The 25,738-nt window shown below is 40.1% G+C and overlaps 1 protein-coding gene across 4 annotated transcripts in view; it reads right to left on the reverse strand.

The window, feature by feature from the left end:
* Positions 1-3,322: 3,322 nt before the first annotated feature.
* The window catches only part of LOC309494221 (alpha-2-macroglobulin-like protein 1), a 38,333-nt gene continuing 15,917 nt past the window's right edge, over positions 3,323-25,738 (reverse strand). Inside the window, exons 3-36 of one of the 4 annotated variants that reach the window (XM_082163482.1) lie at positions 21,145-25,381; positions 13,091-13,271; positions 12,861-13,017; positions 12,689-12,741; positions 12,535-12,555; positions 12,273-12,438; positions 12,113-12,197; positions 11,921-12,035; positions 11,729-11,849; positions 11,513-11,622; positions 11,271-11,438; positions 10,954-11,175; positions 10,657-10,869; positions 10,428-10,577; positions 10,046-10,195; positions 9,882-9,957; positions 6,899-7,010; positions 6,592-6,817; positions 6,387-6,510; positions 6,195-6,316; positions 6,065-6,116; positions 5,887-5,970; positions 5,624-5,800; positions 5,438-5,513; positions 5,196-5,352; positions 5,048-5,122; positions 4,791-4,953; positions 4,529-4,713; positions 4,238-4,459; positions 4,031-4,152; positions 3,846-3,927; positions 3,677-3,760; positions 3,499-3,604; positions 3,323-3,420 (exon numbers count right to left, since the gene is read on the reverse strand). In XM_082163482.1, coding sequence (XP_082019608.1) covers positions 3,380-3,420; positions 3,499-3,604; positions 3,677-3,760; positions 3,846-3,927; positions 4,031-4,152; positions 4,238-4,459; positions 4,529-4,713; positions 4,791-4,953; positions 5,048-5,122; positions 5,196-5,352; positions 5,438-5,513; positions 5,624-5,800; positions 5,887-5,970; positions 6,065-6,116; positions 6,195-6,316; positions 6,387-6,510; positions 6,592-6,817; positions 6,899-7,010; positions 9,882-9,957; positions 10,046-10,195; positions 10,428-10,577; positions 10,657-10,869; positions 10,954-11,175; positions 11,271-11,438; positions 11,513-11,622; positions 11,729-11,849; positions 11,921-12,035; positions 12,113-12,197; positions 12,273-12,438; positions 12,535-12,555; positions 12,689-12,741; positions 12,861-13,017; positions 13,091-13,264 — 4,191 coding nt within the window. In that variant the 5' untranslated portion in view covers positions 13,265-13,271; positions 21,145-25,381 and the 3' untranslated portion in view covers positions 3,323-3,379. Of the gene's footprint in view, positions 3,421-3,498; positions 3,605-3,676; positions 3,761-3,845; positions 3,928-4,030; positions 4,153-4,237; positions 4,460-4,528; positions 4,714-4,790; positions 4,954-5,047; positions 5,123-5,195; positions 5,353-5,437; positions 5,514-5,623; positions 5,801-5,886; positions 5,971-6,064; positions 6,117-6,194; positions 6,317-6,386; positions 6,511-6,591; positions 6,818-6,898; positions 7,011-9,881; positions 9,958-10,045; positions 10,196-10,427; positions 10,578-10,656; positions 10,870-10,953; positions 11,176-11,270; positions 11,439-11,512; positions 11,623-11,728; positions 11,850-11,920; positions 12,036-12,112; positions 12,198-12,272; positions 12,439-12,534; positions 12,556-12,688; positions 12,742-12,860; positions 13,018-13,090; positions 13,272-13,761; positions 14,148-21,144; positions 25,382-25,738 lie in introns of those variants that run through there. The other 3 variants (XM_082163481.1, XM_082163483.1, XR_014204257.1) reach the window with 3 other exon arrangements.

Here is a 25,738-nt window from a genome sequence, read left to right on the forward strand (position 1 = left end):
ATAAATAAAAAATAAAAAATATATATATATTTACATATATGAACAAAAAAGTAGGTTACAATGCTTGTATGCAAACGAATGACTAGATGATTTTGATATATCTGTCAAATTACAAAAACACTGCTAGGAGTAGACAAGAGTGAGATTGTGACATTGACACTTTGATGCATAATGTCCACTACAGTGTCAGGAGTCAGGATGGTATTTTAGCAAATGAGCCACTTCACTGGACATTAGTGAATCATCTAATACACTGTGACTCACTGAAAAGTACATAAATATAGTTTAAAATATGATACATTGTTATTATGAAGTTTGCCCTCAGTGATAAACAGACAAGAAAATGATACAGCTATATTTTCATAGAATTGTATATTATATAACTATGACAACATATCATTGTATTGATTTTTTATAGAATAGATAACGATACATAGATAAATAAAACAAACAGTCAAGTAATAATAAACATAAAGAAAAACAACACGTTACCTGTCTAAAGAAGAAAAATATTGAATGTCTAAATAACGTGAAACAAGGCAAAAACAGCACATGATAGTAAACGTCTCATCTCAATAACCACTGTAAGCTGATAAAATAAGTAGACTACATCTCCGTTAATGTAATCGACATTAAATAAAAGGTAAACCTATGTGGGAGAAAATAGCAACAAACGTTTTAGCTCGTTACCGATGTTAATGTATGTCTCAGTCAAAATGATTGTCTTTACCATTCAGAGACATCTTGATGTAGACGTCCTTCCAACAACTCTACATCTTCCCTTTCCAGCTCTGGTTCAGAGTCCGGCTCAAACATGTAGGGTTGAATCCCGTAGGTCGCGGCCGAGTCGGGTTCATTCACCACTTGCGCCATGATGTCAGTTTGTAATGATGCTGAAGTTACCTGCGTGTCAACCCCCCTCCTTCCTTCAACCAATCAACGCGCCCATCATTTGCATTATTAAAATGAGCGTCCATGACAGCCAAAACATCGCATTGATCTCGCGAGACAATAATGCCTTCAGAAATAAGGGTAAAAGTAGGTCTGTGTTTATTTTTTTTCCACTTTTCTTTTTTAGAAGGGCCTGAAATACTATAATACAGCAGTAGGTATCCAATGTAATACTAGGTTATGACTCCTTTAAATGTAAGGAGTAGAAAGTACCGATATTCAAGTTAAAATGTAAGGAGTAAAAGTAAAAAGTAATAATAAAAATAAATAGTAAAGTAAAGTAAAAATATCAGAAAAATCTACTTGAGTACTGTAACGAAGTATTTGTACTTCGTTACTTCCCATCTCTGTACTAAACAGATTGACTATTTCTATCAGACGTCTACAGAAGTTCTTATTGAGAGTCAACAGATGTTTAGATGATGGTTGAAAATGTTTTCTTTGAGGTCCCCATCATGGTGATCAGCGTTTGCTTTAGTTGGGCTCTTGACCCTTAACTTTTGTTAAATTGCTTATTTTTCAGCAATTGCAGGGGTGACTATCATTCTGTTGCGCATAACCGAGGAACATCTGAGGAATCCTGGTTATTCATAAGCTGCCGTTTCACACTGCACATTCCTAAATCCCGGGCTAAAGTCCTTATTTGCGGTGTCAATAATATTGACTGGACAAACACAGCACGTGACCCGTTTACATAAAGGCTCTAGCATTGCTGTCCTCATACCACATTGCTGACTGTAATCAAGTTTTCAAAAGTGAACTTTTTGAAGGCAAGAATGACGGTCTCTTCTTGACACGTCCCCCCGATTGCCCGCGAGCTTCTCCTCCTGTCCATACGGTAATCTCTCTACTGTGCGACAGAGAGTCGCGTGGTTATGAATCAATTGTTAGCCTACTTTTACAAAACCGTAGCCATAGCGTAAGATACAAGGTAATGGAGCCTTTTATACTGTTTCATGTTTCTTTAGAAATAAATAATGGACAAATGGAGTCTTTAAAGCCTCAGATGTAAAGTTATTCACTGTCAAAGTGACGCCAAAATGAATGGGAGTCAATGGAATGCTAACAGCAGGTGATGGTCTGCTAATCAATGACAGCGCCCGGGGAAACTTCAGTTTATTCCGAATGATTGCCCCCTTGGGTCCGCCTTGCTCTGATGTCATGCTAACATATGTCAAAAAACTCTCGAGAGCGCAAGGCGGATGTGTCAAATTCTGCAGTCGAGCGCAGTTGCTCTCCACCGACTGCGCTGATCAAAAGCATGATGGGAAACGACTTGCTGACGACACAGCTTAATGATCATTAGCTAAAACAACCGTGATGAATTGTTCTTTTTTTAAAAATTATTTTAAAACTATGTTTTATGTGTATACGTTATGTGTGAATATTCTCAAACTATCTGACAGTGCGATCTCAATGGGTTATGCATTGCAATTTTTATTTAAAGAAAACGTGTCGTATTAAAGGTGGTATCAGCGATTTCAGGCCCAAACATAAATGTTCACATTCATCTAATCTTACCTAACGATCCGCTAGCTGCCCGCCCCATAAGCATGCCATCAAAAAAAACGCGTCTCTGTAGGCAGCCTAGGCTCGTCATAGGCAGCCGTGCACGAGCGCAAAACCTCACAACACCCACCCCTGTCAGTGATTGGTTGGAACACTATTTGTTTGGGTTTTGAGTGTTTGGCTAAACTGGGTGAAGACAACTGTTTTTGTGTGCAGATCTCAGAGCCTAGGCTGCCTACAGAGACGCGTTTTTTTTGACGGCATGCTTATGGGGTGGGCAGCTAGCGGATCGTTAGGTAAGATTAGATGAATGTGAACATTTATGTTTGGGCCTGAAATCGCTGATACCACCTTTAAAGAAAAAAAGATTGATAAACATGTTTTTGGAATGGAATTAAATACATACTCTGGGCGTCTTGTTCATTATATTTATTTTTATATAAAAGCAACAGAACTTAAAACACATCCAGTTTTAGCAACACTGTGCACAAGCGTGAATCCCGCGATATCCATTTTTGATCTCGCAGCTGTCTGATCCACTGCGAGAAGAGAGAACTGTCCGGTTTGCCTGCACTTTTCACGGCAGCCGCCTACTCACATCTCAGGCGAAGCAAGGCGCATCTCAAACAAGCCTACAGGCATTGATAGTATTCTGCAAAGGCAGTCTACAACTGCCCTGTGAGGTGACAAGTCTCCACTTGAGATGCCTTGGTTTTCTGGCCCTGGTTTCAATAAAGGCAGTTTTTGAAATAAGGAAGTTTTGAAACTTACAGGGTATTTTATAGTGTAATGAACTCTTAACTGTCAAAAGATCAAGGAAAGTGCAGTGCAAAAGTGCAGTTAGGAACAAGAGGCAACAGAACTGGTTGTATAGTGGTTTTATTCAAGTCACATGTCCTACAGCCAGTACTGAATCAAATCATGGACAGGAAGATGTGTAGGTGGTCTCAAATGAATCACCTGAAATAGGAACAGAAAATGAACTCCATTTAACAGTGAATTCAGCCAGAGCAAAGCATGGTTAGGATGAAAGCGTACTTGGCTGATAGTAGTCATAAACATTGATGACTGCTGGCTTGAGATTTTCCACTGCAAGAACCTGTTTCAGCAGCAGAGTGTAACTCATGGGGACGCCTTTGGGAACCTACAAGACAGAAAGGATGAACAGCAAATACACAACACTCAAGATGGCAGCTAGTAATATACCCAGTCTCACCTCTTTCAGATACACTAGGACATGATCATCTTCAACATCAACCCGCTCCACTAGTGGGGCAAACGTTTGGGGTGAAGAACCAAGCTGAGGGGAACATCATCATTTGCACAATTACAATTGAAGGAGCTTCAAGCATCTTGGGACTTTCTAAATCATCTTAAATACAAACCAGTGACGCATCTGCCGTGAAGCCTGACAGGAGCTTAATGTCAACTAGAACCATGTTAGTGCTTGATTTTACACCATTGTATCTGAATGAGTGTGAAAAAGAGGTTTAGTCCAGACCAAGAACACAGCTTCCCTTTTTGTAAGAGTCATAAACATCAGTTGGTTACAGGACACAATGCGGCTTACTTCACAGTGAACTTCAACATGAGATTGGCTCCAAGTGGTTGGCAGTCTCCAGTCACCTTCGCTTCGACACTCAGCGTCATGGAGACTTTAACGGGTGTTGGGATGTTGTAGAAACACGCAACCTATAGTACGAGTAGAAAATCAAACAAACACATTTAGATTTGGCTGTGCACAACAAATATAGATAGATGGGATGAAGATACAGACCTGCACAGACACACAAGAGGATCCTGATGCTTTAACACTATATTTGCCTGGAACGTTCTTCAGTGGCTTTTCTTGATACAGCAGCCTGTTGTCCCGATTCACTTTGAAGCTATAAGAGTCTCCTCCTACTACTGAGGACTGTACGGTAACAGTGCTGGAGCCGTCCAAGCTGAACACTTGAGCAGCGTACACAGACAGAGCCTGAAGAGCCACCACAGTGTCCTAAAAACAAGTACAAGATAAAAATAAATCCTTAAAATGATTGCACTCATGTTTGGTAGTCAGAGGCACCTGGGTGGAGGAAAACCCTCCATAGGGATTCTGCTGGGCCACGAGCCAGTTGACAATGCGGTTAGCATAACCCAGATTAGCTGCCGTGAGAGGCTGAACAGCAAGAACCGCTAGCAACACGTAAGAGCTGATCTCCACCGCCAGAGTATCACCAGATGTCGTCTGAGACCAATGGACCTTAGTGCCTTAGGATAAGATGGAGGTGAGAAAGTTGATGCCAAAGACCCTGATGAATCAACATCAAGAGGCTGGTAAATCTTACCTTCAGAAATTGCAAGGTTGTTCAAGGCTGTTAAAAGCTGTGATCGAGTGGTGGTCTCTCCGGCCAGACTGAAGGTGTAGGCCAGCAGAGCCGTGGCATAAGTGTTTCCAAGGTTCCCAACGACAGGCCTCAAGCATGACAGACCGTTGGTAATGACAGAATCCTTAAAAAAAAAAAAAAAAAAAAAAAGCGCATATCAGTCAGCCAGAACAGGAGGGTCATCTGCAAGGAGCTTATACAACTACTGGATTGGTTACCGTGGTGGGGACACCTAGTTCAAGCAGCGATGCAACAATGTAGGCAGTCATGGTCACACTGTCACCAACTCCACCCTTAAAAGAAAGAAAAGAGACTGATTTAGAAGACCAGTCAATTGTCCAGTGCATTTAGAAACATGTAATGCACCTTCATGTCACTATGGTACAGAGTTCCCTGCTGCATGAAACAGCCGTCTGAACCCTGCTTGCTGATCAGCCAATCCTTTGCACTCTGCAGGACATGTGGATCAATGAAGACAAATTGCCTCGCTAGACCAAAAGACCTCATGACAAAGGCGGTCAACCTGGTCGTGAAAAAGGTTGACAAACTAAACAAACTGTTTGTGCCATGACAGATTATACACAACAGTAGGACAGTGTGAAACTCACCATGTATTTGATTCATCATAACCAAATGTGCTGTATGATCCATCGCTGTGTCTGAAGTTCAGTTGTCCTTGGTATCCTGATTAGATCATACAGCACATGTAAGTGATAGTCCAATGGGAAGAGCAGGACAAAGCTTCCTTGAAATTGAGTCTCCTACATATATAAAGTGGATTTGGTCATCCATACCGCTCTGAAGGAAGCCTGTGGCAGTCTCTCGGATGGCTGCGGTGAGTTGCCCTGTGACCTTCAGGTACAGTAGGATGTAAATATTTGGAGCAAGAATGATCATATTCTGTTCTCCACAGCCAGATGGCATCTGTAATAACCCATTTAGATTCTTCAGCGCACGACCCATTATGTCCCCTACAAGAGGTCAAGCATAAAACCCACATCAGAAACAGTTATTCTACCAAACTTCACGTCAGTTTCTACTGAATGAAATGTAGTACCAAGGACTGAAACTGAGCATCTGGCAGATCCTTGAACCATGTTTGTTGGAAATCTCAGAGTCATGTCTTCAGAAAGATCTTTTCCTGCAGACAAGAGAAGGGATCAGCATTTTAGAGCTAGGCTAATGTTTGGCTATACAGGGAGAACGTATTTGGGAATCATGGAGTGCAAACAAACCCTTTGGACACAGTAACCAACTCTGGGTGTTTGTCCTTTCAACTCCTTCAGGCTATAGAAGCAATAACACCACATCAGTAAAGCAGCATGAGCTCCATGACCAGACTACAGAAGGCTAGTTAACACTTACCAGGACAAGTAGACTTCGAATGACTACGTCGATGCGTCCTCTCGTAGGCACAGTCACGACTTCAGTGCCACATCGGGTCTGGGATGCTTCAGCTGAAGCACTGACAGTCACATTGACAGTTCCTGCAGTGACAGACAGGAAGTGAGCAACACCCTTAATATACACTTAATTTAGAGAGGATCCAAAACTGACCAAGAACAGAAGCTGAGAGAATCCATTTGAAGGTCTTTCTCCCATTGGCACAAAGACAGGATGAATACGGATCAGTATATGGTTTAAGAGTGAAGGCAGTGGATGAAGCTGGAGTTACTTTAACCTGCCAATGAAACAGAACACATGGAGCAAAGACACATGACCTTCTCTATACAGATGAATTATAAAAGAAACCATGGCAGACCATGATGCACTTGGACAGATAGCTGAAGACTGTGGCCTTCAGCTCAAAAGACTCCCCACGGACAATGGAGTATGGCAGGGAGAGCTCCAGGAAGAAGGGCTGGAAGACTGTCAGCAGAGCAGGAGGAGCCAGACCAAAACCTTTTGAAGACAGGCAGAACGCCTCAGTCTCCCATGTGGTGATGGTGTCAGGAACAGTGAGGGGAACTCGTGTTGATCCAGTGTTTCTGAAAGACAGGAGAAAAATAAGGGGAACAGGGAGAAAAACTGCGCAAGTAGCTTTAGAAGGAACAAGATGCTTCACGAACCCCACACGAGCAAGCTGCCAGAGCCATGTTTCTGGAAAGTAAGTCCTGACAGTCACTTCAAAAGAGGAAGTGTTGGGTCCAGCCTCTTCTACAGGACCATTCAAAACCACCACTGAAAGACAAGCAATTTTACACCAAACTGTCTTAGTATCTGCAGAATAAACAGGGTTCATAACTGCCCCTCTTATTGCATTTATGGAAATGATTAAAACACCCAACAATTTGTTGATCCACAAGTAGTACCCTTACGAAAAAAGGTTTATTAAAGTGTGCTATTAGTATACTTTTAAACTAAAAAGTATACTTTGTATGTACTTCTCAGAAATACACTTCAAATTGGCCTATACTTGTTGATCGAGATATAGGCTACTTAAAGGAGAACTCGGTAACTCTAGCGAACTCTACTCACTTCTTCGCTGATTTTCCCTTTTGTTGTCGCATGTTTTCCCCACGAGCTCCCCCTACAGCTGTGGGGGGGCGTATATTTCACAACACGTTCGTAAAAAACTCACTTGCGGCGGCCTCCTCCCCCTCTCTACCGCTGCTCATGTGCGTTTGTTTTGATCGGAGCAAGCCAACTGTATTGTGTGGAGCTATGTCTACCGAGGTGGGTAATCTGGTAATACATCATACATGCGTGTTTGTTTATGTCGAATTGCCATAAAGCAATTTGTATTTCGCGCTCGTTCTCATTCTCGTTTCTCACGAGACTTCCAATTTCGCCTGGGAACGCTGGGGGGAGCGGGAAAAGTCACCAATATCACCAGAACAGGTTGTTTAACCATCCAAATGATTTCTAGACAGTTTTATTACATTAAAAAAAGTTACCAAGTTCTCCTTTAAAGTATAATTAAGCATTCTTGGCTTGTACTTGTTTACTATTTTGTTTGAGTAGCTTAATAAATACTTTTTAAAAAAAACATTACACACCGTCTTATAAACTAACATGTTCAGATAGCATCAAGCTTTTGGGTGGAATAGCTTAGAGTAAATAAAATAAGAAACCGAACCTGATCTTGTACACAGTGATAACCCTTACAAAAAAAGTTTAAGTTTTCTATTAGTATACTTATTTTCAACTAAAAATAAGAAAGCATACTTTCAGTCTACATTTTATATACACTTCTCAAATATACTTAGTTACATGTGTACTTGACTTATACTGAGAGAAAAGTATATTTGGCCTGTACTTGTACTCAATCTTTTGATCGAGATATACAAAAGTATAATTAAGTATCCTAGTTGTTTGAACTCTTGATCAAGTAGCCCATTAAATATAATTTTACATAGTTTTTCATATACAGTCTTATGAAACTTACATTGTTAGAAAATTGATATAAAACATATTTCTAATACTGCGTATCTGATTTTTTGTGTAGGCTAGTCCACTGGTAGTGTATAGGAATTAACTTCTACTTTACTCTTTCCCACCATTGACTGAATTCCAGCGGTCCATGTTTTCACTGTTATATGGTAGGGGGCGCTATGACACATCTAGTACAGAATCTCCGGATCAAAACATAGAAGCTGAAACAAGTGATAGAAGATTGCTCACGCAAATGTAAGATAATGTGATCAAACATTAAACGGCGTGTAAATCAAAACTGCTTAAGGTTGTCTATTCCCTTTCGGGCGATTCAAAGGCTTGGTGTCTCAGACTTCACTGTTTGAAACTTGCTATACCTGTGACTCCCTCTCATTTTCTCTCACTCTCTTTCGTTATTCGTATCTTGTATTTGTTTGTGTTCGTATTTTGTGTATGCATACTTGTGTGAATTGTAATATCCTGTATTCGTAGTTATATTATTAAAAACAATATATGCCTGATTGCTGCGGTTTGCTCAACATTTCAAAGTCCCTGAAACATTACGATCTAACAACTACAAAAAGCTCTACAAATGTGTTACTATTTAAGTAACCTAAATCTTATAAGAACAGGAAGGTGATTTTTCATGGCCAGAAAATAGCTTTCTTCGAATTATAAGAGATCGTTTTTGTTGAGAAATTGATGGGTTAATCTTGGGCCGTTTGTTGGACAAACAACTGTTGATAACTACATTAATTTCCATTAAAAGTTATTCTGATAATTGATCTGAACAATGGACCGCTGATATATTAATGATTAAATTATAATTCATTGTGATGGGTTATTGATATATACACAATTGATCTATTTTTCAGCTTCAATAATTTTATTAAACTGTATGCGAAAGATGAACCATAACCCCAATTCATCATAATTGATTGCCTATATCATTTGAGCTAGAAATTCACTACATTACCAACATTCAAGTGTTGATTAAATAGGATGCATGAAGCTAATAAAATGTTTAAAATTAAAGTACAGTTAAAGGTATTTCAAGTATATAAAAAAAAAAAAAATTAACAGTGGTATAGGCCTACTGCAAGTGCAAAAATATACTAGTAAGCCAAGTATAATTTTAAGTTCACTTAGAGAAAACTTGCAGTATATAACTACTAAACTAGTAGCTTAGCACGGTAAAAGAGCAAAAATATAAAATTAGTAAACTACAAGTATGATGTTAAATTCACTTAAAGAACTAGTATAAAACTACTAAACTAGTTTACTGAGTATACTTCAAAGTGTACTTTCGTAAACTAAAAAATTGCTACATGTATTAAATTAGTAAACTACTAGTATACCCATAAGTTCACTTGCAGTACAAATGAGAAACGCAATTGTGAACTAGTTGTGCACTTACAGTTTACTACTCTTACACTTAAACACACTTATATTCTAAAAGTGGGCCAATTTAGTCCCAAGCGGTATTAAAATAGTACACTTACAAGTTTACTACTAGTACATATTGACAGTATATGTACTACATAATGTATACTTAAATACACTTGGACATCACTCAAGTATACTTTTTCATAAGGGTAACCTCACATAACTGAAAGCAAGTTCACCAAGTCATGCAGAATTTTTCACTGAAAGAACGACCTCTCTGCATAGACCTACCATCTGGGAAACTGGGATACAGCAGGCACGGAGGGGCTTGTACAGCGAGATTTGTTGCGATCTTCATTCCCAGGCTCTGTCAGAGAGACAAGTCAAAACACAAGACAGATTTAAAGTCAATGACTCAGTTTGTGACCATGTAGTCACAAAATACAGTTTTCTACCTTGAAGGTTGTGTAGGCTTGATTTGTAGGAGCAGTGTAGGCAGGATCTATATCAAAAGCTAGACGTGGTCGAAAACCTAGACACTCTGGTTCATCCTGAACGCTGTTTGGGTAACCTGATAGTGATCGCACCGGGAGCAAGTCAAACACCTGAAACCATGAAAAAAAGGACACTTTTGAAAAAAAATGTTGAACAAGATTCATTACTGTTTGGAATGTTATGTCACAGAGTACATAAATGTATGTTAAGATGTACACTAAAACTGCTATAATCATAACAGAATAGGTTTGTTCAATTTCTCTCAGCATTACTCAAATTCTAAAGCTGAACCTGAATGTCAGTCAAAGCCAACAAGAATTTTAATCAACTGCACAAGGATACCATTTTCGCACTCAGACGTCTTCCTGGCTCCAAGATCCAGATGCTCTGATCTACAGCACTGATGCCACACAGAGATCCTGCTTGAGCAGAGACAGTCAGAACATTTCCCTCAGCAGGAACGGCCGTAGCAGGAGAGAACTGTAGAGACACCTGGAACAAGGACCAACACGCTTTAGGACACGTCATCATACCCCACTTAAAGCCAAAAAAGTGCTAATGCACATCATACTTTGTTTCGGAGACACATTTCGGTTTCAAATGACGCACTACCAACAACAACATTCTCACTGGGCAGAACGCAGTAGACCAGAATCTGCACTACTGGAGCCATATCGACACTGACAGACAGCTGGAAAGACACCGAGCCGCTCGTGACTGTATTAGAAGCCCTCGCTTTGACCGTCTGAAATCCATGGAGGACGATCAATCCTCTGGACAAGACCTGACAAACACAAAACAAGTGGGTGCAAAAACAGTCGAGAGCAATGATTATAAAAAAAATTAAAAAAACCTGATATCCACTCACCATATAGATGATGTCAACGCTGTAGTCACCAGTCTCTCCAAAAGAATACTTCACGGTCACTGGAAACGCAGCACCACATTTGAGTGGCTGCTCAAGCTTCACTATAGCCAGTTCACTAGATGGGTTGTTAGGAGAATCAGGTTGGAGAAGCTGAACAACCCTTGTATCTGTAGTGAAGTATGGCGATTTGTAACCATTGACAACCGCTGGAGTAGCACTTGCCTGGGGAACAACGAATGGAATTGGCTTCTTGCGAGAGAAATTGAGATCTACAGAGATCAGAGTCTACACTTCACAAAACACAGAGCAAATCGTACCACCAGATTCAGAGCGGCTTTAGGAAGACTAGCAGCGCTAAGGGAGAATGAGGCCAGTCCTTTCTGGTTTGTGGTCAGATTCAGCAGCAGTTTGTTGGGCCAGCTGTTATCCAGGAGATAAACCGCTTTGTTTGCGATTGGAGTTCCATCAAAACGAGACACTGAGATCTTTTGGAAATGATCAAGGTTAGGAAAGGGAACCAATGTGAAGGCTTCTGCAACAAGGAATTACTTATACTTGCCTTCCCATTAATCATTGATCCAGGTTCAAAATATTCTGGGATGTCCAAAAATATAACTCTGCCGACTTCAAATGTAATGGACACTGTTGCAGATTTTGACATGACTACATCTGGGGGGTGGAGAGATGCAATATATAAAAGAATAAAAATAAAAAAAGAGAACTGCAAACAAACTTTAAAGCAAGTACCATTGGTTCAGATCAGCCAAAAGCTCACCTGTTCCCACCTCAGTGACATTCACATTTACAAGAAAAGTATCTTGCATATTATTTTCAAATTCAGTGTTGAAAAACACTGATGTACCGATGCTAAGGGAGGCACAGCCTGTGGCATTCATCTGGTAACAGAACAAAGTCACATTAAAGTCAAGCACAAGAAAAACCCTCCGCTGTAAGGCAGGAGTCAAACCTCTGCAGTTTTAGTCAGGCAACGACGGGTCACATCAGGAACCACAACGAATGGAAAAGGATCACGGCACACTTCCACCAAGGCTAGACCGGGTACAGGTTGGCCATATGTGTATCTGGGAAACATCACAAGGGACAAAATTAAGAACCGACCAACCCCCAAGACAAGATAATATCTGTACGTTTCACTCACTTGGCACAAGCCTCGACTTTCAGTCCCACATCTGCAACGCTGTACGTCTGTGGTGCGTTTACAGTCACGTCAAACTTGGGCAAAACTAAACCAGAAATAAAAACGCTGTAAGACCTCAGATCTGTCTCTGAACTGTTGCACATCATTCACAATAACTTACCATATTTTTTCACTTCAAAAACATGGGAGATCATTTGGTCGCCAATAAAAGCCTTTAGTGTGTACATCCCCATCTGAGCCTCTGGGTTTAACTTGTGAGAAAGCTGCAATATCCACTCCGTTGAGGAAACGTTTGTCCACTGACCAATGCGGTTATTATTATTGTCCTATTAAAACAATGAACAGCTTATAAAACGGCAAACAAAATGTACAGACAGTGGCAGTGGCTCCATTCAAAGACTCGGACCAGAACAAATTCTCACCTCCACAACCACCAGATTGTACTGAAAGACAAAGACAGGAATATTAAGCATTTAAAATAGACACTATTGCAGCAATCATTGAAGAGAACTGCAAAACTGTGCACGTAAAAATAACCTGCAATAAATTTGCAATTTGTTCATGGCCAGACCTTACCATCTGATCAAGTGGCACAAATTTGGCATCCATGGTGACAACTCTGAAATTCACTGCAAAGACAGATAAACTCATATTATTTGCATAATGCACTTGTAGACAATCAGAACTTGTAGCGTACTGGACTATATACACACCTCTAATATTAAACCAAGGGACAATCACAGCTCACCTGTTTGTCCTGGATTGTAGATGGGTTTGTCTGTCTGGATGAAGGTCAAAGGCAGGTAACGTCTGAACATGACTTTTCTCTCTTCAGTCGCTTTGAAGACCTTCCCTTGAACATCTACCTTCAGCATCTGCACAGATTCTCCATCTACTTGAGGAGCCTGTGGGAGAAGCTCAGTTAACTCAGACAAAAAAAAAACTATAAAAAAAAATAAAAGTCTCATGACAACAGACCTGGAAACTAAAGCATTGATGAAATGGCTTTGAAGAAACTTGCTTCACAAGTCGAGTTATCCTTTTGTCATCAAGCAGAGAAACTGTCATTGTGAGACTCTCTTGGGGTTTCAGAAGACTTGCACACAATTTGGCATCAGATCCAGTTTCAATCACTGCAGGGAAAGTCACCATGAATAACCTGTGTAAACATCATGAAGTTTAGGTTCAGAGACCAAAGGGAATCAGGTCAAAACATTTACATGTTGGTTGAACATCCACAGAAAGTGGCTGCCACAGGGTTGCCAGGTCTGTGCATCAAAAATAAGCCAAAGTGGTTATCTCCATCAGAGAGTGGGTTGAAGTACCAAACGTAAAAAAAATAAAAAAAATAAAAAAAACACACCCCACACACACATGGGAAACCCTCTGATTTAACAACAATGTGCCATGGTCCCAAAATAAGAGCACAATACAGCCATTTTTGTACAGCAATATATTTGAGGAACAATAACTCCAACAGCACACAAACTCCATTCATCATTTGAACACTAGATGGGAACAAGTACAACATGATTAATGAACTTAAACATTTAATGCTTTGGTGCTTCATTTTGCCAGCTTTACAACTGCATCATTCAGCATAGATTAGACATTAGGCCACTTTTCACTTCAAAGCCCATAGTACTTACGGCCTTTTCTGTCCATCAACAGCAAAGAGGAAAAGGGCTAAAATGAGCCCTTTCCAAACACATATCTCCCTCACAGCCATGAAGAGCAATCATCCAAGACTAGACAGAAATCAAGAGTCTCTTTCAAAAACCCTGCAGCACTTCTGTTCAGATCCACACTGCTCTACAGCTTAACTCTAAATCAGCTGCACTGTTGCCAGCGTTATTTATAATTCATAACAGCTTGATTTAGCTCTCACAGGCAATCTGGACATCTTTAGGGCGGAGCCACAGTAATTAATCACAGGGTTGCCAACTCTAGACTTGTTTGAAATTGGCAAATTCTGCACAGCTAAGATTCTTGATAGCACTGTGTGGAAAAATGTAGTCATATGCTTTTAAAAAAAAAAACAAGTGGTTTTATTTATTTTAAAGCTTGAGTAAGCAAACTGTACTTTTTATGTAATAAATAGAACCTTATTGTAAAGTGTTACTGATTAGTTAAACACCGATTCAGACATCTCCTGAGTTGGAAAGATTAGTTGTTTTAACCATTCATTAAAATGAATCGGTTCAAATGAGTCATTAGTTCGCGAATTGGACATGTCATGCGCGATGCGTGAGTTTACATTAGACTCACACGGTAGCCAGGCGTCTCATCCAATGGTGAGCTCAGTTGACGCTGTGTGCTTCAAGATTCTGACGCAAGTGCTAAGATTCCGATTGGCCAAGAGAAAAAGTGCTAAGATTCCGATTGGCCCAGAGAAATGTCAATTATAAGAATTATCCAATAATGTTTTGCGATACATGAGTAACATCAGAGAATGTCTAATAAGGCGAGAAGTTTCACTCTCAGTACACTTCCGGCTTCTGAACTGGTTGCAGTTCCTCTCTGATTGTGAGGTGCAATGAGCAGAAACTGCTCTTTGTAAATAATTGGAATCTGTTTTGGGAGCGTCCTAGGCTTTTCCGTGCTGATGGCTTACACCCAAGCAGATTCGGAGCAGATCTTCTGTCGGATAACATCTCCAAAATGTTAAATACCTTTTGACTACTAACCAAAAGTCCAAATCATAGTCTCTGCTGCACCAATTTAACTGATATAAATACTAGTGTAGAATATTGCATAGAAACCGTGTCTATTCCTCGTTTAGTGAGATCAAATAATAAATCCACTGCAGGATCTAGGAAAAATCTAATTGTTATTAAAACAGAAAATGTTGCTATTAGTAAACAAAAACAATTTCTAAAGCTAGGTCTTCTAAACATTAGATCACTCACACCTAAGGCAGTTATTGTAAATGAAATAGTCACAGATAATAGCTTCGATGTACTTTGCCTTACTGAAACCTGGCTTAAACCAAATGATTATTTCAGTCTAAATGAGTCTGCTCCTCCTGGATACTCCTATAAGCATGAGCCCCGTCTGTACTAAATGTTACGCTCTTAGATGTTAGAAAAACATCCCTATTATCTCTAGCCTTGGCTACCGTATATAGACCGCCTGGGCCTTACGCTGATTTCCTACAAGAGTTTGCAGATTTTCTCTCAGACCTATTAGTCAATGTCGATAAAGCATTAATTGTTGGAGATTTTAACATACACGTAGATAATCCAAATGATGCGTTAGGGGCTGCGTTTACAGATTTATTAAATTCATTTGGGGTCAAGCAAAACGTCACCGGACCAACTCATCGTCTTAATCATACACTCGATTTAATTATATCACATGGAACCAATCCAACCGATATAGATATTATACCGCAAAGTGATGAAGTCACTGACCATTACATGGTAACTTGCATATTGCGTACTGCTGTAATATGTCATGCGGCGCCGCGTTATCAACCAGGCAGAACAATCCTTCCATCCACCATAGATAATTTCTCGAATTGCTTATCTGATTTGTCTCAGCTGCTGCCTGAACCCAAACAAACAGATGAACTAGAAGAACTAACTAGCACTATGAGCACCATTCTCTCTAGAACATTGGATGTTGTTGCACCTATTAGATTCAAAAAGGTCAGAGAGAAAATTAAAGCACCGTGGTACAACAATACTACGCATGTTCTAAAGAGAGAAACCCGTAATTTAGAGCGTAAATGGAAACAAACTAATTTAGAGGTCTTTAGAATCGCGTGGAAAGACAGTATGTCACGTTATAAAAAGGCCCTAAAAGCGGCCAGGGCTGAGCATCTCCGCAAACTAATAGAAAATAACCAAAATAATCCAAGGTTTTTATTTAACACCGTGGCTAGACTAACAAATAAACAGACGTCACCCGAACAAAATGTCCCGTTACAGTTTAGTAGTAATGATTTTATGAAGTTCTTCACTGAGAAAATAGAAAGCATCAGAACCACAATTGTAAATGTACAATCTTCAATCGCGCCTTATAATTTAGCCTCAATTATCACCCCGCAAGAACAATTACAGTGCTTTACAACTATAGAACAAAAAGAGTTAAATAAACTTATCACTTCATCTAAAACAACAACATGTTTATTAGATCCTATACCAACTAAACTACTGAAAGAAGTGTTACCTATAGTGGAAGAGCCTCTCCTCAATATTATTAACTCATCTTTATCTTTAGGTTATGTTCCAAGAACATTTAAACTGGCAGTTATAAAACCTCTCATTAAGAAACCACAATTAGATCCACATAATCTAGCAAATTATAGACCCATTTCAAATCTACCTTTTATGTCTAAAATACTAGAAAAAGTTGTGTCCGCTCAACTAGGCTCTTTCTTGCAAGAAAATGACATCTATGAAAAGTTTCAGTCTGGATTTAGGCCACACCATAGCACTGAAACTGCGCTCGTTAAAATCACAAATGATTTACTTTTAGCTTCTGACCAAGGCTGTTTCTCAATATTAGTTTTACTTGATCTTAGTGCTGCGTTTGATACTATAGATCATACAATACTCTTAGATCGACTACAAAATTATACTGGTGTTCAAGGACAAGCATTAAGCTGGTTTAGATCGTATTTATCTGACCGCTACCATTTTGTTTATTTAAATGGAGAAAAATCAATCATAACTCCAGTAAACTATGGAGTGCCGCAGGGATCTGTGTTAGGCCCTCTATTATTCTCAATATATATGCTGCCACTTGGAAATATTATAAGGAAACATGGAATTAGTTTCCATTGTTATGCTGATGACACTCAAATCTATATTTCATCACGGCCAGATGAAAACGCTAAATTATCCAAATTGACAGAGTGTGTTAAAGATCTAAAAGATTGGATGACGTGCAATTTTCTTTTATTAAATTCAGACAAGACAGAGGTACTAATCATCGGTTCAAAAAACCGCCCACAAAACCTCTCACAATATAACTTTAACATAGTAGGATGTCCTGTTACTTCATCCTCTACAGTAAAAGACCTGGGTGTTATATTAGACTGCAACCTGTCTTTTGAAAATCATATTTCATATGTTACAAGAACAGCCTTTTTCCACCTTAGAAACATTGCTAAGCTACGTAATATGCTATCTGTTTCTGATGCAGAAAAGTTAGTTCATGCATTCATGACCTCGAGACTAGATTACTGTAATGCTTTGTTGGCCGGTTGTCCTGCGTCCTCATTAAACAAGCTACAGTTAGTCCAAAATGCCGCCGCAAGAGTTCTAACTAGATCAAGAAAATATGATCATATAAAACCAATTTTATCATCACTACATTGGTTACCTATAAAGTTCCGTATTAATTACAAGGTATTGCTACTGACTTATAAAGCCCTAAACGGCTTAGCTCCAGTCTATTTAACGGATCTTCTTTCACCCTATAATCCATCGCGCTCATTAAGATCACTAAATTCGAGGCTTTTGGTCATACCTAGGATATCCAGATCCACCAAAGGAGGGAGAGCATTTTCACATTTAGCTCCAAAACTCTGGAATAGCCTTCCTGATACTGTTCGTTGCTCAGACTCGCTCTCCCAGTTTAAAACTAGATTAAAGACGCATCTCTTCAGCCAAGCATTCATATAATTCTTTTAATCTGACAGGTAAATCTGACCTCTAGTTCATAAACGCCAGAGGAGAACTGGCCCCCGACTGAGCCTGGGTTCTCCCAAGGTTTTTTTTTTTTTCTCCATTAGGTCACCTGATGGAGTTTTTCGGTTCCTTGCCACTGTTGCCTTTGGCTTGCTCAGTTGGGGATATTTAATTTAATTAATCAATCAACGATACTATTGATCAGCATTACCAAACGTGGACGTTCCACTAGAAACAAACATTGATGTATTGTTTTAATTTATTACTGTGAAGCTGCTTTGATACAACCTATGTTGTGAAAAGCGCTATATAAATAAACTTGACTTGACTTGACTTGACTTGACTATGCATGCAAAAGCATGGGAAGCGATTCCGGGCGTGTCAGAATGGGTGCTGAATACTGTTAAGCAGGGCTATTCACTACAGTTCGCTCGCCGGCCCCCGCGCTTTCGAGCACGGACCGAGACGAGATTGAATCTGGAAGTTGCACACCTACTTCGAGCAGAAATAGCAAAGCTGCTGTGCAAGGGGGCGATAGAACCGGTACATCCTTCTCTGAGCGAGTCAGGCTTTTACAGTCGTTACTTCCTCGTACCCAAGAAGGACGGAGCTCTCAGACCTATCTTAGATCTGAGATATTTGAACAAAGCTCTCATGAGACGGCCATTCAAAATGCTCACAACCAGACAAATCCTCGCGCAAATTCACCCGAGGGACTGGTTTAGATTCAGATTATACTCCGTCACAGGCCATTCTCGAGATTCGCCTTCGACGGTCAGGTATTTCAATACACCGTCCTGCCATTCGGCCTGTCTTTAGCACCCCGTACATTCACAAAGTGCATGGACGCGGCCCTCCCTCCCCTGAGAAGTCAGGGTACCAAATCTTGGACTATTTGGACGATTGGCTGATTTTGGCACAGTCAGAGAGAGAACTCAAATCTTACAGAACAGTGCTTCTCAGCCATCTGGAAAGCCTGGGTCTCACGGTCAACTGGACCAAGAGCTCACTGGAGCTCCAAGAGCTCACAAAAGAGTCAACCTCTTTTCTGGGAATAGAGCTGGACTCTGTGGTTATGACGGCCCGCTTGTCGACACAGCGCACGCGTTGTGTTCGGCACCTGGCGGCGTCTTTCCAGCGTTGTTCCTCTGAAAAGATTTCAGAGAATGCTGGGCTATATGGCGACAGCTGCAGCAGTGCTCGGGCTGGGTCTACTGCGTACTGTCTATGAACGAGTGCCTCACCGAGCCTGGGCTGCCGGCGGCTCAGGAATCAGAGTGACTCAGAACTGCGTTTCAGCTCTGCAGCCCTGGATAGCAGCTGAATGGTACCAGTTGGGAGTGACAATGGGAGTTGTCTCGTACCAAAAGCTGATCTCGACGGACGCCTCTAACCTCGGTTGGGGCGCTCTTGTCGAGGGCAGACCGGCTTATGGCCTCTGGTCAGACCGGGAGAAAAGCCTTCACATAAACTGTCTAGAGATGATAGCGGTCGAGAATGCCCTGAAGCACTTCCTCCCACACCTGCGGGGCCACCACGTACTGGTTCGCACGGACAACATGTCCGTGGTGTCCTACGTTAATCACCAGGGCGGTGTCAGATCCAGGAACCTCTGCAAACTGACAGAACGCCTTCTCGTGTGGGCCCATCACTCGTTGCGCTCGCTGAGAGCCTCGCATATACCGGGCCATAGGAAAGTCGGCCCAGACAGACTGTCCAGGGACAACATTCCCCCGGGAAAATGGTCCTCAAGAGGATCAGGGAAACGCGCCACTCAGTGCTCCTCATAGCCCCGTGATGGGAGAACCAAACCTGGTTCCCAGAGCTGGTGAGGCTGTTGCACGTAGCCCCATGGCCGATCCCGGTGCGGAGAGATCTTCTCTCTCAAGCCGGTGGATCAATTTGGCATCACCATCCAGAGCGCTGGTCTCTGCATGCGTGGATAATCAACAGATACCCGTTGCTTTGCCAAAAGGGGTCGTGAACACGATCACACAGTCTAGATTACAAGAAGACTCTACACGTCTAAATGGTCAGTGTTCTCCAAATGGTGCGCTACAAAGAGCCTGGATCCACGCACGTGTGGGGTTTCGTGGGTGCTTTCCTTCCTTCAAGAGCTGTTGGACAAGGGCAGGTCCCCTTCCACGCTCAAAGTTTATTTTGCGGCTATTACAGCGTTCGCTGAGCCGACGTGCAGCCGTGCGATAGGAAGGAACGAGCTCATCATCCGCTTCCTTAGAGGAGCCAGGAGGATGAATACCCCGCGGCCCCCTTTTTGGGATCTTATTTGGTTTCTATTTGGGATCTTTCTTTGGTCCTGGAGGCCCTAACAATCAAACAGCCATTCTTTTTTAAATCTCCTCATTCTTGTGCAAGGTTGCTCAGAATGATGGGCCCTGATAAGCTCCTAATAGGGCCATTAGGGAGGGTCTTTGTCTTTCTAAGGTGCGAAAACATACATAGTAATGAGGTGATCACTCCTCTCCGCATAAAGCTTTTTGACACAAAACACGTCGTAAAATTTTTAAATCAATATATTGTCTCATCTGAATGAGCAGTCAGGATGATTTTCACATAGTTTTAGAGCAAACATTCTAGGCTACGTGATACAATTTTCAAAAGTCTTGTGAAGAAATAATCAGTATGGGTTTCATGACCTTATTTCAGTGACAATTTTTTTTTGTATTTTCACAAACCACGCATAAACGTCATTATCTCAAAACTACAAACTTTTACACACATGCTGCTGATATATTATTGTAGCAGAGTTTGTGCTGAATACAGTGTAATCAGACTTAAGCCATGAAAATGTCACAAGTAACAGAAATAAGCACAAATGTCAAAGCATGTCAGAACACCTCCAGGGCCCAGAAAACACCTCAGACCCCAAAGGGTTAAATACGATCTGGAGTTCGAGCCTTCTGACACCCCAAAGCGAAACGCGCACGTGACTGGAGAGACAGTGAGGCTTTGTTTGTCATCGATCACGTGACTCTAGTAAACCAATACACACCCCGATACGGGGCTTCACTAGAAATTGTTTCGCTTGTGTGATACGCGCATCGAAGCTTCAGTGTCATATGTAACATCACTACTGTCACTCTGTTAACTGATTTCTTTGTTTGCCAGACATGTGCCATGAGCCATGTGGGAAGATAGTTTGTCTGAACTGTTTTAAAGCCTGTTCAGTTTAAGTGATTATAAGTGTATTATTAGTATAAGTGATTAGTAAATTTATATTTCCTTTGTTGATTTGTAGAATTGTTCAACTTGTGTTAGTTGACCATTGTCATTATTTTTTTGTTATTCCTTTCTGTAGCACACAGACAATGCATTGAACCAAGGTCAAACTTCATGATAAAATAAAATAAAACCATTGTTGTTGCAACAAACCTTGCCTTCTCCTTTTGTCATTCATCACTCCATATCCTCTGACGTCTTCTGACCGAGACTCTGTTTGCTCACCAAACCCTCACTCCACCTGAACCATTCCCATTACCCTAGTTTCTTCAGTCTGTATGGAGGAGTGGGCAAAAATCCCTTCTGCAGTGTGTGCAAATCTGGTCAAGAACTACAGGAAACGTATGATCTCTGTAATTGCAAACAAAGGTTTCTGTACCAAATATTAAGTTCTGCTTTTCTGATGTATCAAATACTTATGTCATGCAATAAAATGCTAATTAATTACTTAAAAATCATACAATGTGATTTTCTGGATTTTTGTTTTAGATTCCGTCACTCACAGTTGAAGAGTATACCTATGATAAAAATTACAGACTTCTACATGCTTTGTAACCTGCAAAATTGGCAGTGTATCAAATACTTGTTCTCCCCACTGTATATAGAAAATAAATATTTGTGTGTGCTGTAAAGTGGTTAAAAAGATGAAATCGGAATCGGCTAAAATCTGTATCGGCAGGTCAAACTCAATGAAAACTCGGAATCGGCCTAGAAAATTGTAATCAGTGCATCTCTATAATCTTTCTGATTGGCTGGTATCAAACATTATCACATAATCTGGGGCCTGTTTCAGAAAGGAGGTTCAACCAACTCTGAGTTAAAACCTGAACTCTGAGTTGACTTACCCTGAGATGGGAAACTCTGAAGTTACAGAACAGCTGAAATGAGTTAGTTCAATCAACTCTGAGTTAACCTATTCTGAGTTAAGCGCGTGCACCACAACTATAAAAAGCCATTATCAATGGAGCGCAGATATTATTTACATTTATTCATTTTTTTATTTTTTTTTATTATTATGAGTCACCATGGCAACAGCGCCAGACAAAAAGAGGTCTTCATATTTCTCACCAGTACGAACATTATTACTGTAATTTTACAGTATTAGAACATTAATACTGTAATTTAATTAAAGGGATTACTCTGAATTCTTCTGTAATTTAAAGTAAAATCTGATGTAATTGCATTAGACTATAGAACAATTCTGTAGCCTATATTTAACATACATTTTTAGAAGGTATATTTTTAATGTAACCTTCTCCCTCTACACACTTCACGTCAATTCAAGAATAATTCATGCAATTGTATATTGTTTATTTGAAAGCATTAAAAGTGCAGTTTCTTGTCTCTCCTTGTATTGTTCAAGTGGTCGAGGTTGACATGGGATTTAGTAAATAGTAATAAGTAGACCAATGCTTTCTAAAGATAGCCATTATTACATTAATCTAATTACACTGTTGAAGATGTCATTTGTAGTTAGCAATACAAGTAACTTACCCAACTGTTATAATATCAGAGGTGAAACTGGAAGAACATTGTTATTCAACCTAATTTTAATTTTCATGTAGGGGCAATCCTGCTGGCATTAAAAGAACATGGCAGCAGCTGAAAATTAAATATAAAAACATAATTCAATCAAGTAAGGCTTGAGCATATCATGGGTGTAGGTTACCTGACTTTACATTTGACATAACTAACTAAATAGCATCTAGTGCAGCAGCATTTCCGGCTGAGGGAATTCCTGGAGGGACTTCAGAGCCAGTCACTCCCGAAGATCCAAGGGCCTCATAAAATGTAAGAGGTTTACATAGGTGTTCTTTTTTTATATAGGCTATTTTTGATATTTTAATTTATTTTACTTTGGGTTGGGTTTTTTGTTGGTCCCAACAGATTCTGATGGTAATATCTGTCTTTTGGAGCCTCCTGTCCCAACAGAACCCCAGGCAGTTGTAAGTAGCCTACTCAATACACCATTATGACAAATAGTGTTATAAAGTGCACTCAACCAAATGCTCATCTTCACATGACAATGAGGATAAAGAGTTTCTGCTGCCACAGAGAGGCCTATCTGTAGGCCTCTACAGAAGTAATGTTAATATTATGTGTCTACACATCAAACAATCTACACATTCAGATTTCTTCACATTTTTATGTGGAGTAGCCTATCTAAGTTTAAATCTAAGTATAACCCCCTCCCCCTCCTAATGTTAGAACTACATTATGTAACTCTAATCTACTACTGTATTTTCAGTTGCCAGTTAAGGAGTTATATAGACTTCATCTTATTAAAAAAAAAAAATAGAAAAAACAGCAGTAAAAATAGCAATATTTCATTTATTAATAAAAGATTAATTTTATTAATAAAAATGTACTGAAAGAATGAATGAGGTGTTCTAACACCGCTTCCTCTTTAAAAAAGGGGAGGAGACCGAAAGAAACTCTGGGTTTACCGAATAAAACCTGCTCCTGACCAGGTTAGGTTCACAGAGTAAGTTACCATGGTAACTGACTCTGAGTATGTGTTACCTCTCTTTCAGAAACAGGCTTGACTTACTCTGCTTTCTCAGGTTTGACATACCTCCCATTCTGAAACAGAAAACTCAGAGTTTCCCTCATTTCAGGGTCAACATACTCAGAGTTTTCACTTAACCTCCTTTCTGAAACAGGCCCCAGATGTTCACCTAGATGTTTTAGTTATTTCTACATTTGCAGTATAGTATTGTCGATGGGTTCAATAACACATCCTGCAAAAGGGGGGCCTTGGCCAGAACCTAGTGGTATTTGGGGGGCCTTGTCATTTGGAAAGTTTGGGAACCCTTGCTTTAAGATATTTTAATCGCGCTTATTTCCGTCATTGGTATAAGTTGTAGTGGGTGTCATAGACAAGAAATTTACAGTTTTCGACCATCTTGCTGACAACGTTTCTTTATTCATTCGGCAGTCTTGCGGCTGAACCCCTGCAGAAAATCCAACTATAAACAACTTCAAAATGGATTTTAATGGTGACTGAATGCGGTTCAAATAAGCTGTTTTCACACAGAGTTGGTAAAGGATGACTTGTAAGGTTTTTCTCCAGTGTGGATCCTCTCATGTCTTTTCAGATGTGCTGACAGACTGAATCTCTTGTCACAGTGTGAACACTTGTAAGGTTTTTCTCCAGTGTGAATTCTCTGGTGCCGTTTTAAACAGTCCGCTGTAGTAAAAGTCTTCTCGCACTCAAAGCACATGTACTCTCTCACACCAGTGTGAGTTTTCTCATGTCTATGTAAATTGTGCAGCAGTGAAAAACTCTTTCCACACACAGAACATGAATGTGGCTTCTCCTTCGTATGAACTGCCAGGTGTTTCTTCAGGTTTGATGCACAAAGAAATGTTTTGCCACATTGATTACATGTGAACGGCTTCTCTCCGGTGTGGATCATCATGTGTTCTTTAAGGTGTGATGATTGACTGAAACTCTTCCCGCACTTATCACATGAGAACGGCTTCTCTCCAGTGTGGATCTTCATGTGAACATCAAGAGAATGTTTGTATGCGAAATTGTTTCCACATTGATGGCATACATGCGGCTTCTCTCCAGTGTGAACTCTCATGTGTAGCTTCAGGTCACTTTTAAAAGCAAAACTCTTTCCACACTGATCACATGTGTGCGGCTTCTCTCCAGTGTGGATCATCTCATGTGTTTTCAGATTTGTTGAGTGACTGAATCTCTTGTCACAGTGTGAACACTTGTAAGGTTTTTCTCCAGTGTGAATTCTCTGGTGCTGTTTTAAATTGTACGCTGTAGTAAAAGTCTTCTCACACTCAAAGCACATGTACTCTCTCACACCAGTGGGAGTTTTCTCATGTCCATGTAAATATTTCAGCAGTGAAAAACTCTTTCCACACACAGAACATGAATGCGGCTTCTCCTTCGTATGAACTGCCAGGTGTGTCTTCAGGGCTGATGCACAGAGAAATGTTTTGCTACATTGATCACATGTGAACGTCTTATCTCCGGTGTGGATTCTCATGTGAACAATAAGGGATGATGATTGACTGAAACTCTTCCCGCACTGATCACATGAGAACGGCTTCTCTCCAGTGTGGATCCTCATGTGTCGATTACGATTTGTTATGTGTGTGAAATGCTTTCCACATTGATCACATGAGAATGGCTTCTCTCCAGTGTGGATCCTCATGTGAATCTCAAGACTTTGTTTGCTTGAGAAACTGTTTCCACACTGAGTGCAGGTGAAAGATTTCTTGGCTCTTCTTTTCTTTAAAAATGTCTTTTTAGTCTTTGAGGGACTTTGAGGTTTGACATGATGTTCCTCCTTCACTTCACTCAGTTCTTCACTCTCCTCCTCCACTTCACTCAGTTCTTCACTCTCCTCCTTCACTTCCATCAGGTCTGACATGAAAGAAACAAATATTACATTTAATTTTCAGTACATCAAAATAATTCAAAGAGAGAAATATAAAGTGAATGGACATGAAAGTGAGCCCTGATGTAATAGTAGAAAGTAGACAACTGTTATAAATGATTGTGATAATTTGATGCCTTTTTATAAATGTAATTATTATGATAAAATTATCATTAAATTGATTATATGTCCTTGAAACTTTCCATGAATGAGGTCAATTTATCTTCCAATTATAATTTTTAAAACATTATAGGCACGAATCCCATGTTTCTTTAGCAAGAACTATTAAATGTATTTGATCAATGACAATTATCTAACATGATATTAACATTAAAATATACAAA

The sequence above is a fragment of the Leuciscus leuciscus genome (genome assembly GCF_965113295.1).
Source record: "Leuciscus leuciscus genome assembly, chromosome: 1".
NCBI lineage: Eukaryota > Metazoa > Chordata > Actinopteri > Cypriniformes > Leuciscidae > Leuciscus > Leuciscus leuciscus.